This window comes from Nomascus leucogenys, chromosome 14 (genome assembly GCF_006542625.1).
Source record: "Nomascus leucogenys isolate Asia chromosome 14, Asia_NLE_v1, whole genome shotgun sequence".
NCBI classification, from domain to species: Eukaryota; Metazoa; Chordata; class Mammalia; order Primates; family Hylobatidae; genus Nomascus; species Nomascus leucogenys.
Genome location: NC_044394.1, coordinates 56,026,601 through 56,043,233, shown reverse-complemented (window position 1 = coordinate 56,043,233; position 16,633 = coordinate 56,026,601). Strand labels below are relative to the sequence as shown.

Below are 16,633 nucleotides of genomic sequence, written 5' to 3'. Positions count from 1 at the left end.
TATGATCTTTGTTATTAATGTTAAGGCTGAGCAATATTGGAAAACTTGTCTCATACACTCAATAGGGCCTCTTTTTCCCTCCACACCATCCATTCCCTTATGCCCATCCTCCCAGACCCTGATTCTGTGCTTCATTGTCAAACATTGAACTGATAGTTGTCCTCCACAGTGCTGCCAGAAAGATTCTCCTAAAATGCCCCTCTATCCTGTGAATAGTCTGACTGAGCTAAGGTCTTGGTAACTACTGCAGCAAGGAGCGGGCAAAGCATTTGTCACCTGTAGATCACATTCATGGAAAGTACTTCCCTTTACAACCCATCCAGTACTGGATAAATCTCAGAGGACTTAATATACATACCCTTTAATGCTCTTCTTTAATCTTTTAATTTGGTACAGCGCATTCTGGCCTCTGCCTTTTTCTCTCATGCCACCTTCATCTCTTTCTGTACCTCCACACCCATTCCCTCCAGTCATAAAACACTGGATGTAGTTTCTGGGAAGAAATGTGTACTCCTGCACATTGTTCTCTTTAGCATATGTGTGCCCCTTGCCTTTGATCAGCAACCCCCATGCCCTTAACTTGTCCTTTGAAACTCCAGCAAAGCTCTGATCCTCATTCCCAAGCCAACTCAGATGTCCCTCCTTTGTCCTTTCCTCTCTTACAGCTCCTTGAGAACACAGACAGATTCTAGTTCACCTCTGTGTCCCCAGCTCCTTTCACATAGTCTAACACATAGAAGATGCTCAAGTATTTTTTGAAAGAATGCTTGAATGAGCAGACTTACCATGCATGTGGTGTGTTCCTCCCTGGTGTTATTTCCATTTTAAAATAAGGATACTTTAAAGTCATTGTTTGACCACAGAGAATGAGGATGAACTTTTCCTTGCAAATATTTATTTGCTTTCTCCTATGACATTAAAGATCTCTAGGAATTACTATGGGGTATGGTCTGAAAGTAACAGACACTTTCCCCCTCTTGGGACATCCCTGCACTAGTTAACATTTCCCCTCTGATTTCCCCTTGACCTGCTCTGTCCAGGTCAGAGGATTCATAGTGCGATAACACTGCTGAGAAAGTAATGGTGTCACAAGTGGATATGGGAAGTTAAGAAGCTGCAGTAACTTTTTGGCTAGAGCTTTCCCTTTCACAGTGTTCATTTTTCCAACTGAATGCTGTCAATAGAAAGCATTGCCTTTCAGGTGGGCACGGTGGCTCACACCTCCTGTAATCCCAGCACTTTGGGAGGCCGAGGCAGGTAAATCACCTGAGGTCAGGAGTTCGAGACCAGCCTGGCCAACGTGGTGAAACCCCGTCTTTACTAAATATACAAAAATGAGCCGGGCATGGTGGGGGGCGCCTGTAATCCCAGCTACTCAGGAGACTGAGGCAGGAGAATCGCTTGAACCTGGGAGGCGGAGGTTGCAGTGAGCCAAGATCGCACCATTACACTCCAGCCTGGGCGACAAGAGCAAAACTCCATCTCAAAAAAATAATAATAATATACAAAAATTAGCTGGATGTTTGGGTGGGGGCCTATAACCCCGGCTACTTGGGAGGCTGAGGCAGGAGAATCGCTTGAACCTGGGAGGCGGAGGTTGCAGTGAGCCAAGATCGCACCATTACACTCCAGCCTGGGCAACAAGAGCAAAACTCCATCTCAAAAAAATAATAATAATATACAAAAATTAGCTGGATGTTTGGGTGGGGGCCTATAATCCCGGCTACTTGGGAGGCTGAGGCAGGAGAATCGCTTGAACCTGGGAGGCAAAGGTTTCAGTGAGCCAAGATCATGCCACTGCACTCCAGCCTGGGCAACAGAGCAATACTCTGTCTCCAAAAAAAAAAAAAAAAAAAAAAAGAAAGCATTGCCTTTTACATACAGAGTTGTTTGAGATTTACCTTCCACCTCTGTTAGAGGAGGAAATTATTTTTATTTTATAGCCTTTGTCTACACCATAATCAACCACTAAGTTCATTTAAGTAGAGTGAAAATGTCAACAAAGTATTCAGTTACACAAAGATATATAGTGAATTCCATTTTAAGATATGATATTTAATGCAGTTAAGTAAATTTATTTTGAAATACGTTTTTAGTATTTTTTAAGAATGTCTAAAACGTTTAGTACCTCCACACAATGTTTAGAAACAAACATGAACACAGAGAGATTTGTCTGTTGATAAGTAACTAATATGGTATTGTCCTTTTTCTTTCTTTTTTTTTTTTTTTTGTTTTGTTTTTTGAGATAGAGTCTTGCACTGCTGCCCAAGGTGGAGTGCAGTGGAACGATCTCGGCTCACTGCAGCCTCTGCCTTCCGGGTTCCAGCTATTCTCCTGCCTTGGCCTCCCAAGTAGCTGGGATTACAGGCGCCCACCACCATGCCCAGCTTATTTTTAGTAGAGATGGGGTTTCACTATGTTGGCCAGGCTGGTCTCAAACTCCTGACCTCGTGATCCCCCCGCCTTGGCCTCCCAAAGTGCTGGGATTACAGGTGTGAGCCACTGCACCCAGCTGATATTGTCCTTTTTCTAATATTTTATTATTCATTGTAGAATTTGAAAACTACACTAATGCTGTTAAAGTTTTATTAGTATTAGCTTTATTCATCATCCAGTTGTTCATGTTTTGAAGAACCACCATTTGGATGCAGAATGTTTTTGTCCGTTTGGAAAGGTATTACTAGATTTGTAAGATGTTTTTGGTTTAATTTAATTTTATTTATTTACTTATTTATTTATTTTGAGACGGAGTTTCACTCTTGTCGCCCAGGCTGGAGTGCAATGGGGTGATCTTGGCTCACTGCAACCTCTGTCTCCTGAGTTCAACTGATTCTCCTGCCTTAGCCTCCCAAGTAGCTCAGATTACAGGTGTGCACCACCATGCCCAACTAAGTTTTGTATTGTTTTGTTTTTGAGACGGAGTCTCGCTCTGTCGCCCAGGCTGGAATGCAATGGCCGGATCTCGGCTCACTGAAAGCTACACCTCCCAGGTTGACACCATTCTCCTGCCTCAGGCTCCCGAGTAGCTGGGACTACAGGCATCCGCCACTGGCCCGGCTAATTTTTTGTATTTTTAGTAGAGATGGGGTTTCACCGTGGTCTCGATCTCCTGACCTTGTGATCCACCCACCTCGCCCTCCCAAAGTGCTGGGATTACAGGCCTGAGCCACCACGCCCGGTTTTGTATTTTTAATAGAGATGGGGTTTTGCCATATTGGTCAGGCTGGTGTCGAACTCCTGACCTCAGGTGATCTGCCCGCCTCAGCCTCCCACAGTGCTGGGATTACAGGCGTGCGCCACCACATCTGACCTCATTTTATTCTTTTAGAAAATTTAAACATTTTCAGGTTTCTTGTTTTTGCAAAAGTTAGGATTTTTCCTTCAAAACTCCTTTTATCACATTTAATAACAATTATCTATTTCTCTATATTTGGTCCCCAAAATTTTCCTAACAGATATTTTGGAATTAGGTTAACTTTATAAGATCTTCATGAATTTTCGCCTTATCAACCTTACAATGAAACTTTCTCATTTTATAAATTTATATGGCATTTAAAATGAATATAGACCCTTTTTAAAAAAAAGTTAGGTGTGTGTTATGCCTATGAACAAAGAAATTTTTCTTTTAAAGGACATATAATACCAGAGTCTTACAAAACCATATTATAAATACTGAAGTCCTAATGAGGACAAGAAACACAGCCCTTCAGTTTAGTAGAGTGAATATGAATGTGTATGTGTGTGTATATACATATAGATACATATATGGATTTCTTTGGTTTTCCTTTCAGGTATAGACTTCAGACAGTAAAGTCCTTAGCTGGAGTGAGCCTGATGTTACGGTTACTGTGGGCAAGTTTGAGATGGGATGACATGGCGGCCAAGGCTCCTCCAGGAGGAGGGACTACACGGACAGGTAAGGGGGAGGGGAGTTATTTTCTAATTTAAGTTTAAAAGCTAAAATCACAGGCCAGGCGCAGTGGCTCATGGCTGTAATCCCAACACTTTAGGAGACCGAGGTGGGCGTATCACAAGGTCAAAAGATCGAAACCATCCTGGCCAACATGGTGAAACCCCATCTCTACTAAAAATAGAAAAATTAGCTGGGTGTGGTGGCACACGCCTGTAGTCCCAGCTACTTGGGAGGGTGAGGCAGAAGAATCACTTGAACCGGGGAGGTGGAGGTTGCAGTGAGCTGAGATCGCGCTGCTGCACTCCAGCCTGGCAACTCCATCTCAAAAAACTAAAAAAAAAAAAAAAAAAAAAGAACAGCTAAAATCACTTGCCTATTCACTTACTTTTAAGCATCTCTGTTTTCTTACTGAACTATAATACGCCGGGCATGGTGGCTCATGCCTGTAATCCCAGCACTTTGGGAGGCTGAGGCGGGTGGATCATGAGGTCAGGAGATCCTGACCATCCTGGCTAACACGGGGTTTCACCCCGTCTCTACTAAAAATACAAAAAATTACCTGGGCGTGGTGGTGGGCTCCTGTAGTGCCAGCTACTCGGGAGGCTGAGGCAGGAGAATGGCGTGAACCCGGGAGGCAGAGCTTACAGCGAGCTGAGATTGCGCCACTGCACTCCAGTCTGCGCGACAGAGCGAGACTCTGTCTCAAAATAATAATAATAATAAAATATAATGCTTGTATTTTAAAAATACAGTTTTGGCCACGTGTGGTGGCTCTCACTTGTAATCGTAGCACTTTGGGAGGCCAAGGCAGGAGGATCACTTGAGGCCAGGAGTTTGTGACCAGCCTGGACAACATAATGAGACCTTGTCTCTTCAAAACTCTAATTTAAAAAGAAAAAAATCAACTAGGCCTTGTGTTTGTAGTCCCTGCCACTTGGGAGGCTGGGGCCAGGAGGATTGCTTGAGCCAGGAGTTCAAGGTTGCAGTGACTGTGGTCCACTAATGTCTTCCAGTCTTAACAGCAAAACCCTGTCTCTTAAAAAAAAATTTTTTTCACATACAGCTTTGTTGAAGTTTGGCACATGCCATAAAATCCCAGGGGCCAGGAGGGAAGGTTCAGATTATAAAGTGAGTCACTTATGTGTGAACCAGTCTACATTTTTTAAAAGATATTTATTATTGTTTAATTAAAAATTTAAGCTAAGACTTCTGGAGGCCTATGCTTGCTGCTTCTGTCCTAGGCTTTTTATTATTTTGATTGAGTATTGCCACCAGGAGCTCAGCTATACCCAGCAGCATTGTGTTTCGTTTAGAATTTTGCAGTGAGGAAGAAGCTCGGTATTGTTGCAGTCTAGCAGTGATCCTGCTAGATGTTAGTGATCCTGTTAATTAAGTCAGGTGTTTACAAAAGTTTATTCCACGTGTGTCTCTTTTTGAAAGCACCAGATGTACCTTTTTAGTCTCTGAGTATTTTAGTTGGTTATTAATACTATTGAATTAAATCACCATAGAAACATCTGAAACTGAAATCACAACAACAGAAATAATTAAGAGGAGAGACGTTGGTCCTTACGGCATTCGATCTGAATATTGTATCAGGAAAATCATTTGTCCCATTGGAGTTCCAGAAACACCAAAAGGTAAGGAATAGAAAGAATTCTATTCTTTCATTATTAACCTGTTAACCATGTATTTTATAAATTGAAATTTGGTATAATTTTTTCTTCTCTCTGTTCACCTTTTAAAAAAGACATTTTTTACAACTACCAAATTTTGAAAATGATATTAAAGTAATAAACATATCAAGATTCTGGTAGACACACATTGATGCCGATAAGCCTTGTTCCAAGCACAGCAAAGGGCTATAATAATACCTCTTGTAACTAAGATATGAGACATCGATTGACGCCAGACCAGCAGCTCCTAGAGAGCAGCCATCTCGTCTGTCTGGTTTATTGAAGTCCTGGCAGCTAGTACGAGTCTGATATGTAAGTGGGTCAATAAAGGTTTCTTAAGGATTAAAACTATTGTGAAATACTTCAGTGCTCAAGGTAGAGATAATCTAAGAGGCATAAAGAGTTACTCAAGAAATGTTTATAGAGCACCAATACAATAGGCACTGGGTGGCAAATACATAGAAGAATGATATTTGGCCCCTAATCTCAAGGAAGCAAAGAAAAGCTTATAGTATTGTAATATCAGTGTTATATGTGTTGCAATAAGCTAAGAGAGGAATATTGGAAAAGAAGATTAACACTAGTTTGTAGATAATTATGAATGTCTACTTAGAAAATTCATGAGAATTGAAAGTATTAGCACTAATAGGAGTTCATTGTAGTATCCAGATTGAAAATATATAAATTCCATTTTATTTTATATAAACAATAAAAATATTTAGGAAAAAACCTAGTAAGAAATGTATAAAAGGCCAGGTACAGTGGCTCACACCTGTAATTCCAGGACATTGGGAGGCCAAGACAGGTGGATTACTTGAGCCCAGGAGTTTGAGCCCAGCCTAGACAATATAGTGAAACCCTATCCCTACAAAACATACAAAAATTACAAAAATATTGGTAACGTGCATGCCTATAATCCCAGCTACTCAGGAGGCTGAGGCCCGAGAATCGCTTGAGCCTGGGAAGTGGAGGTTGCAGTGAGCTGAGATTGCACCACTGCACTCCAGTCTGGGTAACAGATTGAGACTCCGTGTCAAAAAAAAAAAAAAAAAAAAAAAGAAAAGAAATACAGGCCGGGCATGTGGCTCAAGCCTGTAGTCCCAGCACTTTGGGAAGCCGAGACGGGCAGATCACTTGAGATCAGGAGTTTGAGGCCAGCCTGGCCAACATAGCAAAACCCCATCTCTACTAAAAATACAAAAAATTAGCCAGGTGTGGTGGTACACACATGTAGTCCCAGCTACTTGGGAGGGTGAGGTGGGATAATCACTTATACCCAGGGGGCAGAGGTTGCAGTGAGCCAAGATTGTGCCACTGCATTCTAGCATGGGCAACAGAGTGAGACTCCATCTCCAACTAAATAAATGAATAAATAAAAAGATAATGTCCTTAGATAGAAACATAGTGTTTTTATAAAAGTTAGTTTTCCCCAAATGTATACAGTTAATTTTTGAAACTTGATTAAATTAACTTGGGAGTTCTTCTTGGAGAATAACCTTTTTGAAAAGAGTACCAATGAAGCAACCTGTTCCTAGTAGATGATAAATTTTAGCTTACTTAAAACAGCGGCCAGGCGCAGTGGCTCACGCCTGTAATTCCAACGCTTTGGGTGGCCGAGGCTGGTGGGTTATTTGAGGTCAGGAGTTCAAGACCAGCCTGGCCAACATGGTGAAACCCCGTCTCTCCTAAAAATACAGAAATCAGCTGGACATGGTATTACACACCTGTAGTCCCAGCTACTTGGGAGGCTGAGGCACGAGAATTGGTAAACCCAGGATAGGGGTGTTGCAGTGAGCCGAGATCACACCACTGTACTCCAGCCTGGGCAACAGAGCGAGACTCTGTCTCAAAAAAAAAAAACAAAAACAAAAAATCACAAGGTTGTCCTGGCACAGAAAGAGCTCTGTTGATGGGCAGAGACACAGATAGGCGATGTACCTGACAGGCCTTCAGTCTCCTTGACCCCACAGCCTTTGATGCAAACCACTGCAGTCCCCTAAAATCACTTTTCTTTGGCTTGTATCCAAATTCAGGTCCTGCTTCCATTTCTGTTTCCTTCTGCTGCTTCCTTGTGATTGAATATATGGGAAGGTTCAATGCCTGTCCCTCCCTACTTTTTATTTTTTAAATCTTTTTCTGAGGAGATTTTATCTGTTCTTAGGTTTCACATCTCCCCTTTATATTGGTAACTCTCAAATCCCCCTTCTCTCTGCAGTGATAGGGAAACACATATTGTATACCCAAGTGTGAGAAGAACATGCTAGGCTTTCGTAGGAAGTTGAATTCATGTTGGGGTCTGGAGGATGAATTGACATTAGTCAGATGAGCGGTGGGGGCTTGGAATAGTGCTCCAGGTGGAAGAAACAGGTTATATAAAGGCTCATAAGCCTTTTATTTTAGGGGTCAGCAAACCACAGCCCATGAGCCTTGGCCTACCCTGCTTTTATAAATTAAATTTGATTGGAACACAGCCACATTTACTCACTTATATATTGTCTTTGGCTGCTTTCATGATACAAAGGCACAGCTGAGTAGCTGCAGCAGAGACCATCTGGCTATTTAAGAAGAAGTTTGCCAGCCACTTTTTCATAATAGAAGATGCCAGAAGTACTTTAATTTTAGAAGCAATATTGCATAAAATATTCTGATTTCCTTTCCAAAGAAACACCTACACCTCAGAGGAAAGGCCTTCGATCAAGTGCACTGCGACCAAAGAGACCAGAAACGCCCAAGCAAACTGGCCCTGTTATTATTGAAACCTGGGTAGCAGAAGAAGAGCTGGAATTGTGGGAGATCAGGGCATTTGCTGAGAGGTAAGGAAATGGTTAATACCTGGTCAACTATTTGAAGATTTTATCACTTCAGAATCAAGAAATTACTTTTTTTTTTTTTTTGGAGACAGGATCTTGCTCTGTCACCCAGGCTGGAGTGCAGTGGCACAATCTTGGCTCACTGCAACCTCTGCCTCCCGGGCTCGAGTGATCCTCTCACTTCAGCCTCCCCGGTACCTAGGACTACAGGTGTATGCCACCACGCCCAGCTAATGTTTGTATTTTTTGTACAGAGATGGAGTTTTGCTATGTTGTTCAGGCTGATTTTGAACTCCTGGGCTCAAGCAATCCACCCAACTTGGCCTCCCAAAGTGCTGGGATTACAGGCATGAGCTACCCTGCCTGGGGTGAAAGAATTATCACTTTAATCGTTTATTCAGTGCAGTAAAGTCCTAGCTTGACTTTACTCCACCTTTGATTTTAAGTGCTAGCTATAAATAGTTTAGTAGGGTCCTCTCTCTCTTTTTTTTTTTTTTTTTTTGAGACAGAGTCTCACTCTGTCAGCTAGGCTGGAGTGCAGTGGCATGATATCGGCTCACTGCAACCTCTGCCTCCTGGGCTCAAGCAATTCTCCTGCCTCAGCCTCCTGAGTAGCTGGGATTACAGGGGTGTGCCACCATGCCTGGCTGATTTTTGTATTTTTAGTAGAGATGGGGTTTCACCATGTTGGCCAGGCTGGTCTCGAACACCTGACCTTGGGTAATCCACCCGCCTCAGCCTCCCAAAGTGCTGGGATTACAAGTGTGAGCCACCGTGCCCAGCCCTCTCTCTTATTTTTAATGTGTTGCCCATTTATCGATTTCTAATGACCATAAATGTTTTATCTTTATTTTTTATTTTATTTTTGAGACAGAGTTTCACTCTGTCCCCCAGGCTGGAGTGCAGTGGCGCGATCTCGGCTTACTGCAACCTCCACTTCCCAGATTCAAGTGATTCTCCTGCCTCAGCCTCCCAAGTAGCTGGGATTACAGGCATGTGCCACCATGCCTGGCTGACTTTTTTTTTTTTTCGAGACGGAGTCTCGCTCTGTCATCCACGCTGGAGTGCAGTGGCACAATCTCGGCTCATTGCAAACTCCACCTCCCAGGTTCAAGCAGTTCTCCTGCCTCAGCCAGGCGGCCACCACCATCCTGGCTAATTTTTTTGTATTTTTAGTAGAGATGGGTCGAACTCCTGAGCTCAAGCAATCCACCCGCCTCGGCCTCCCAAAATGCTGGGATTACAGGCATGAGCCACCGCACCCGGCCTGAGCCACTGTGCCCAGCTCCAGCTAACTTTTGTATTTTTAGCAGACGGGGTTTCACCATGTTGGCCAGGCTGGTCTTGAACTCTTGACCTCAAGTGATCTGCCTGCCTCGTCCTCCCACAGTGCTGGGATTACAGGCATGAGCCACCTCGCACAGCCAAATGTTTTATTTTTAAATTGAGATAATATCATACCTTTGTATGATGTGAAAATCAACCAGATTTCACTTTTTATTAGATGCCAGATGCCTAATAGGATAGTTTCTGATAAGTTTCTCCTTTTTTTCTGCAGAGTGGAGAAAGAAAAGGCACAAGCAGTTGAGCAACAGGCTAAGGTTAGTGAACAGAAGAAGGCAGAGGACATCAAGGCCCAAATGGAGGCTCTTTCAAAACAAAAGCACTTGACTTCCCATCAGCGGGGGGAGTTGGTGCTGGTCCCACTTGACAACATACATACATTTTTTAGCCAAATTCATGCACACCCATGCACAGTAATGATACATTCTTGTGGGTTTTGGTGTTTATTTTTTTGAAACAGTGTCTCACTATCACCCAGGCTGGAGTAGATCACAGCTTACCGAGCCTCGACCTCCCTAGTTCAAGCGGTCCTCAGCCTCACTAGTAGTTGAGACTACCGGCACACACCACCATGCCCAGCTAATATTTGTATTTTTTGTAGAGATAGGGCTTCGCCATATTCCCCAGGCTGGTCTCAGACTCCTGGACTCAAGCGATCCACCTGCCTCAGCTTCCAAAGTGCTGGGATTTTAGGTGTGAGCCATTGCACCCATCCAGGTTTTTTTTTTTTTTTTTTAAGTGTATCTCATGTATATCTTATTGTCTTTATTTGAAAACAGCTCTGTGGGTACACCAAGCTGTGGTTTTGTAAAAAGTATACATATTTGGAGGACATCTGAAATAAGATTTCTATTATTTATTATCTTTAGAGTTTCATAAGTAATTTCTGAAAATAATTTTTTCTTGTGAATTTCCAATCTGGAAAATTTCTGTAGTCTATGAAAAAGCAAAGTATACTAAAGCTCCATAACAGTTTGTTGTAATTGATTATTATAAAGCTACTGATGGTTTCTTAGTGTTTTCATACTATAAATAATGTGCCATGGCCAGGCGCAGTGGCTCATGCCTGTAGTCCCAGCATTTTGGAAGTCCAAGGCAGGAGGATCCCTTGAGTCCAGGGGTTCAAGACCAGCCTGGGCAACATAGGGAGACCCTGTCTCTAATAAAAGAAAAAAACAAAATTTTAAAAATAAAAATAAAAATACAATGTGCCATATGTGCCTAAACATTGAGGACCTGAATAAAAGATGATTGCCACTTACTCCTATTGAGAAAATACTATAAAAGTTTTTACCAACTTCAATATATGAACATTGAGGATACAAGTGAAAAGATATATCTATATACAGTATTATTAACATAGTTACATAACTATTTAAATCGCACATAAACCAAATTATTTGTTTCAAACTAGTTTTCCCTTGCATTTTATAAAACATTTTTTCAAATTCTTGTGTATCTTTCAGTTTACTGTAGGTCCTTATCTTCACTTACATCAAAGTTTGAGATGATAGCACTTTTGGATTCTATGTATGATGCTGTCTGTCACAGGAAATCAATCACCAAACCCAAATATCTATAACAACTAGCTAGTTGCATTGTTTTTTATTTTATTGGGTGTGTTTTCTCATCTCTGCAATACAACCTAACATATTACTTTTTTTTTTTTTTTTTTTTTTTTTTTTGAGACAGGGTCTCACTCTCTTGCCCAGACTGCTGGAGCGCAGTGGCACGATCATGGCTCACCACATTCTCAATCTCCTGGGTTCAAGCAATGTACCCACCTCAGCTTCCCAAGCAACTGGGACTACAGGCCTGCACCACCGTGTCTGGCTGATTTTTGTATTTTTTGTAGAGATAGGACTTTTGCCATATTGCCCAGGCTAGTCTTGAACTCCTGAGCTCAAGTGATCTGCCTACTGGGGCCTCCCAAAGTGCTGAGATAGGGAGCACCACTGCATTTGGCCCTAATGTACTACTTTTTTTTTTTTTTTTGAGATGGAGTCTCACTCTGTCACCCAGGCTGGAGTGCAGTGGCGCGATCTTGGCTCACTGCAAGCTCCGCCTCCCGGGTTCACACCATTCTCCTGCCTCAGCCTCCTGAGTAACTGGGACTACAGGCGCCTGCCACCACGCCCGAATAATTTTTTGTATTTTTAGTAGAGACGGGGTTTCACTGTGTTAGCCAGGATGGTCTCAATCTCCTGACCTTGTGATCCGCCTGCTTTGGCCTCCCAAAGTGCTGGGATTACAGGCGTGAGCCACCGTGCCCAGCCAGTATATTACTTCAAAAAATTTATTTAAAATGCTTATTTATGAAGATAGCTAACACTTCAACTTTGAAGGCGTATCCTCCTATAAATAAGTACTAATATATCTGTTCTTTCTTTGCCTCCTTGTTTTTTTTTTTCAGAGATAGGGTGTTGCTCTGTTGCTGAGGCTAGAGTGTAGTGGTGAGATCATAGCTCATTGCAACTTTGAATTCCCGGGCTTAAGGTGATCCTCTGGCCTCAGCCTCCTGAGTAGCTGGAGCTACAGACACACTACCACACCCACCTTTGCCTCCGTCTTTTTTTTTTTTCTTTCTTTCTTTTTTTTAACTGATTTAATCAGGTGACGTCTCTAAGAGTTGAAAACTAAGCTCTTTTTCTTCTGAGGAATGAGAAATTGTGTAAAGTACTTTATATTATATTCAGGTATATAGGATAGGTACAAAAGTAGTCCTAAAAAAATTGGACATGATGTCATAGGTGCGCAGTTTGCAAAGGCAGAAGATAGTCGTGCAGGATTGGAATTTGATTTTAGCAGACATCCCAGCGTCACCCTTAACCAGCTCTGTGGCCTTGGGCCAGTTACACAACCTCTCTAGTCTCCGTTTCCTCAGCTTATAAGATAATGAAGGTAAAGCATCTGCCACCAGGTTTGCAATAAATTTCACCTGTTGTTTTACATGTGTATGGTTATACTGTTACTCATCACACCACTGTTGATAAGCTGTTAGAAAAGTTTAGCAATCCATAATAAAGGATATATAGAATATCTTTAATAACTAGTTTTAAAGATCATGTTATATTACTCTGTATAGTATAAAGTATTTTTCTGTAAAAATATTTGAATGTATAATAGAAGAAGTCTAGGAAAACTATTTTGTAATTTTCAGCTTGCTTGATTGCAGGTTTGCCAACTTTAATAATAGTATCATTAACTATTGACATGCTTTTATAGTTGGATAAATTAACATTACAGTGAAACAGAAACCTTTCACAGCTCCATTTGTTCTCAGCTCTGAATCTTACCGCTGAGCAGCATGGTGTTTCTGTCTCCAGTAAGCTTACCCACATCTGTGTTGTTTTCAGTCTGAAACCTTGGATATTTGTACAAGCCAGAAAAACTTGATATAAAATTTTCTGCTGTGAACAGCTTAGTACTTTTAATGTAATATATGTGATATAGAGACATGAAAATACTGCCTTCATAGATAAGAACCTTGGAGGAATTAAAAATATATATATGGCCTTCATCAAGAAATTAAATTCAGGTAATTTTTTTTTTTTTTTTTTTTTTTTTAAGACATGGAGTCACTCTGTCACCCAGGCTGGAGTGCAGTGGCATGATCTCAGCTTACTGCAACCTCTGCCGCCCGGGTTCAAGCAATTCTTCTGCCTCAGCCTCCCGAGTAGTTAGAATTACAGGCATGAGCCACAATGCTCGGCTCATTTTTGTATTTTTAGTAGAGGTGGGGTTTCACCATATTGGCCAGGCTGGTCTCGAACTCCTGACCTCAGGTGATCCACACACCTCAGCTTCCCAGAGTGCTAGGATTACAGGTGTGAGCCACCACAGCCAGCCATAAATACGGGTAAATTTATATGGGCATATATTCTTTTTGGAAGTAAAATATTTCAGAAATATAGTGGAATTTCTTAAGGTGAGAGAAATTGTGGACAGACTTCTTGTAGAATGGTATTGTTTTTATTTAGAACTATTTTGATTCATGTTTCCTCTCCCTCACTTTTTTAGAAACGACTGGAGCAGCAGAAGCCGACAGTGATTGCAACTTCCACTACTTCGCCAACAAACAGTACAACCAGTACCATCTCTCCAGCACAGAAGGTTATGGTGGCCCCCATAAGTGGCTCCGTTACAACTGGAACCAAAATGGTACTAACTACTAAAGTTGGATCTCCAGCTACAGTAACATTCCAACAAAACAAGAACTTTCATCAAACCTTTGCTACGTGGGTTAAGCAAGGCCAGTCAAATTCAGGTATGGAACTATCATTAAGTAAAAGATTACTTTGGTTCAGGAAAAAGAATTTTCAACCGTTTAGCTACTGAAATGAAACATTTTTTTAGAAGATTGTTTTTCTTTTGCAGCCAGTTGAGCAAACAAGCTGTAACATTTGGTTTGTTACAAATAATGTTCATAATATTACATTAGCAAACTCCTCTCTTACATTATTTCACTTTCAACATTTACATAGTTCACTTTGAGTGGAGAGGAATGTTTTTATTAAAAATACAAAATGAGCCACATTTCATGCATTGGTGCCCTTTCCTAGAAGTCACTACGTTGCTGGTTATTTTAAATCTAAAGCTTATTAAATGTCTTATACCCCATTAGCCACCAGCACAGCTGCCACATCTGCTACAACCATTGCCAGCACAGGTCAGACGTTCCAAATTACAGGCAATCCAGTCACTATGGCAGGAAAAGTAATTACCAAACTGCCACTTCCTGCAAACAGCAAGATTGTCGCTGTAAATGTGCCAGCAACACAAGGAGGTAAGGGAAATGTGAAGAGTTTTAATTCACATTTGCCAGATCATACTGTTGCCATTATTTTTCATCTCCTTTTCGCTGATTTCAGTCCTCGGATCTCACATTCTATGTAGCCCACTATAAAACCCTGCCACACGTAGTTTCTCCTCAGCAACCGAGCACCACGTAATGCTTTCCAATAAAGTGACAGTTTTTAATTATGCTTCATCTTTTTTTAAGGCGTTGTTCAAGTACAGCAGAAAGTCCTGGGTATCATTCCATCAAGTACAGGTACCAGTCAGCAAACCTTTACTTCATTCCAGCCCAGGACAGCAACAGTCACAATTAGGCCCAATACCTCAGGCTCTGGAGGAACCACAAGCAATTCACAAGTAAGAATCTTACAGACTTATTTGGTTTGATGTGTCGAGCACATCACATTATTTTTAGAATGACTTCTTCCAAGATTAATCCAACTCAGTTTCCTTTGCCTAATACTGAATCTGTGACAGAGTACTGATTTGGAAAAAAATCTGTTATATTTCTGATAAGTGAAAATGATACATGAAGTATTAATGTTTAACATTTAGTTAATGACACATTAGTATGGTTTATGAAGAATAATAATTGCTTTCTAGGATTTTATAAAGAAAATTTCTTTATGTAAAACAGTGGACAGCACTAGACCACCCAAGGAAGTGTGCTGTGCAGGCTCACTAAGAAATCGAATTTAAAATGCTGGGCCAGGCGCGGCAGCTCACGCCTGTAATCCAAACGCTTTGGGAGGCCAAGGCGGGCAGATCACTTGAGCTCAGGAGTACAGGGCCAGCCTGGGCAACATGGCAAAACCCCGTCTCTACAAAAAATACAGAAATTAGCCAGGCGTGGTGGTGCTCACCTGTAGTCCCAGCACCTCAGGAGGCTGAGGTGGGAGGATGGCTTGAGCCTGGGAGGGGAAGGTTGCAGTGAGCTGAGATTATGCCACCACACTCTAGCCTGGGCAATAGAGCCAGACCTTGTCTCAAAAAAAAAAAAAAAAATTAAAAAGTAATCTACAGTACTGTTAACTAGTTTGTTATCAGCTGATATGTACACATATTAGATACATCATTTCTTTTTTTGAGACAGAGTTTCAATCTTGTTGCCCAGGCTGGAATGCAATGGCATGATCTCTGCTCACTGCAACCTCCGCCTCCTGGGTTCAAGCGATTCTCCTGCCTCAGCCTGTCAAGTAGCTGGGATTATAGGCACCCACCACCACGCCTGGCTAATTTTTGTATTTTTAGTAGAAACGGGTTTTACCATGTTGGTCAGGCTGGTCTCAAACTGCTGACCTTGGGTGATCCACCTGCCTCGGCCTCCCGAAGTGCTGGGATTACAGGCCTGAGTCACTGCACCTGGCCTAGATATGTAATTTCTTTGTTACTAGTATGGAAAAGGCTTAAAGTTTTGTAGACTAGCATTATGGAAAAAGGTTTAAAGTTTTAAATTTTTGAAAATGTTCTGAACCTAACTATAAAACTGAAAATAAAATAATTTCTAGTTTCCCTTTTAAAACTACAAAGGGACCAGGGGCAGTAGCTCACGCCTGTAATGCCAGCACTTTGGGAGGCTGAGGCAAGAGGATCACTTGAGGCCAGGAGTTCGAGAACAACCTAAACAAAATGGCAAAACCCCATATCTACTATGAATACAAAAAATTAGCTGGGCATGGTGGCATGTGCCTGTAGTCCCAGCTATTCCCAGCTACTTGGGAGGGTAAGGGATGAGAATTGCTTGAACCCACAAGGCAGAGGCCACAGTGAGCTGAGATGGTGCCACTGCACTGCAGTCTAAGTGACAGAGTGAGACTCTGTCTCAAAAAAAAAAAAAAAAAAAAAAAAAAAAGAAGTGTAAAGATTAGCTGGGCCAGATGCGGTGGCTCATGCCTGTAATCTCAGCACTTTGGGAAGCCAGTGGGGGCAGATCACGAGGTCAAGAGATCGAGACCATCCTGGTCAATATGGTGAAACCCTGTCTCTACTAAAAATACAAAAATTAGCTGGGTGTGGTGGCACACACCTGTAGTCCCAGCTACTTGGGAAGCTGAGGCAGGAGAATTGCTTGAACCCGGGAGGCGGAGGTTGTA

The 16,633-nt window shown here is 41.9% G+C and overlaps 1 protein-coding gene across 10 annotated transcripts in view; it reads left to right on the top strand.

Moving 5' to 3' along the window:
• Positions 1–16,633, top strand: part of BPTF (bromodomain PHD finger transcription factor) — a 158,799-nt gene that overhangs the window by 92,037 nt on the left and 50,129 nt on the right. For 6 of the 10 annotated variants that reach the window (XM_030827051.1, XM_030827057.1, XM_030827055.1 and 3 more), the window contains exons 14-20: positions 3,792–3,916; positions 5,425–5,553; positions 8,252–8,402; positions 9,958–10,000; positions 13,764–14,010; positions 14,368–14,529; positions 14,746–14,897. In XM_030827051.1, coding sequence (XP_030682911.1) covers positions 3,792–3,916; positions 5,425–5,553; positions 8,252–8,402; positions 9,958–10,000; positions 13,764–14,010; positions 14,368–14,529; positions 14,746–14,897 — 1,009 coding nt within the window. The remainder of the gene's footprint in view (positions 1–3,791; positions 3,917–5,424; positions 5,554–8,251; positions 8,403–9,957; positions 10,001–13,763; positions 14,011–14,367; positions 14,530–14,745; positions 14,898–16,633) is intronic. The other 4 variants (XM_030827056.1, XM_030827052.1, XM_030827059.1 and 1 more) reach the window with 1 other exon arrangement.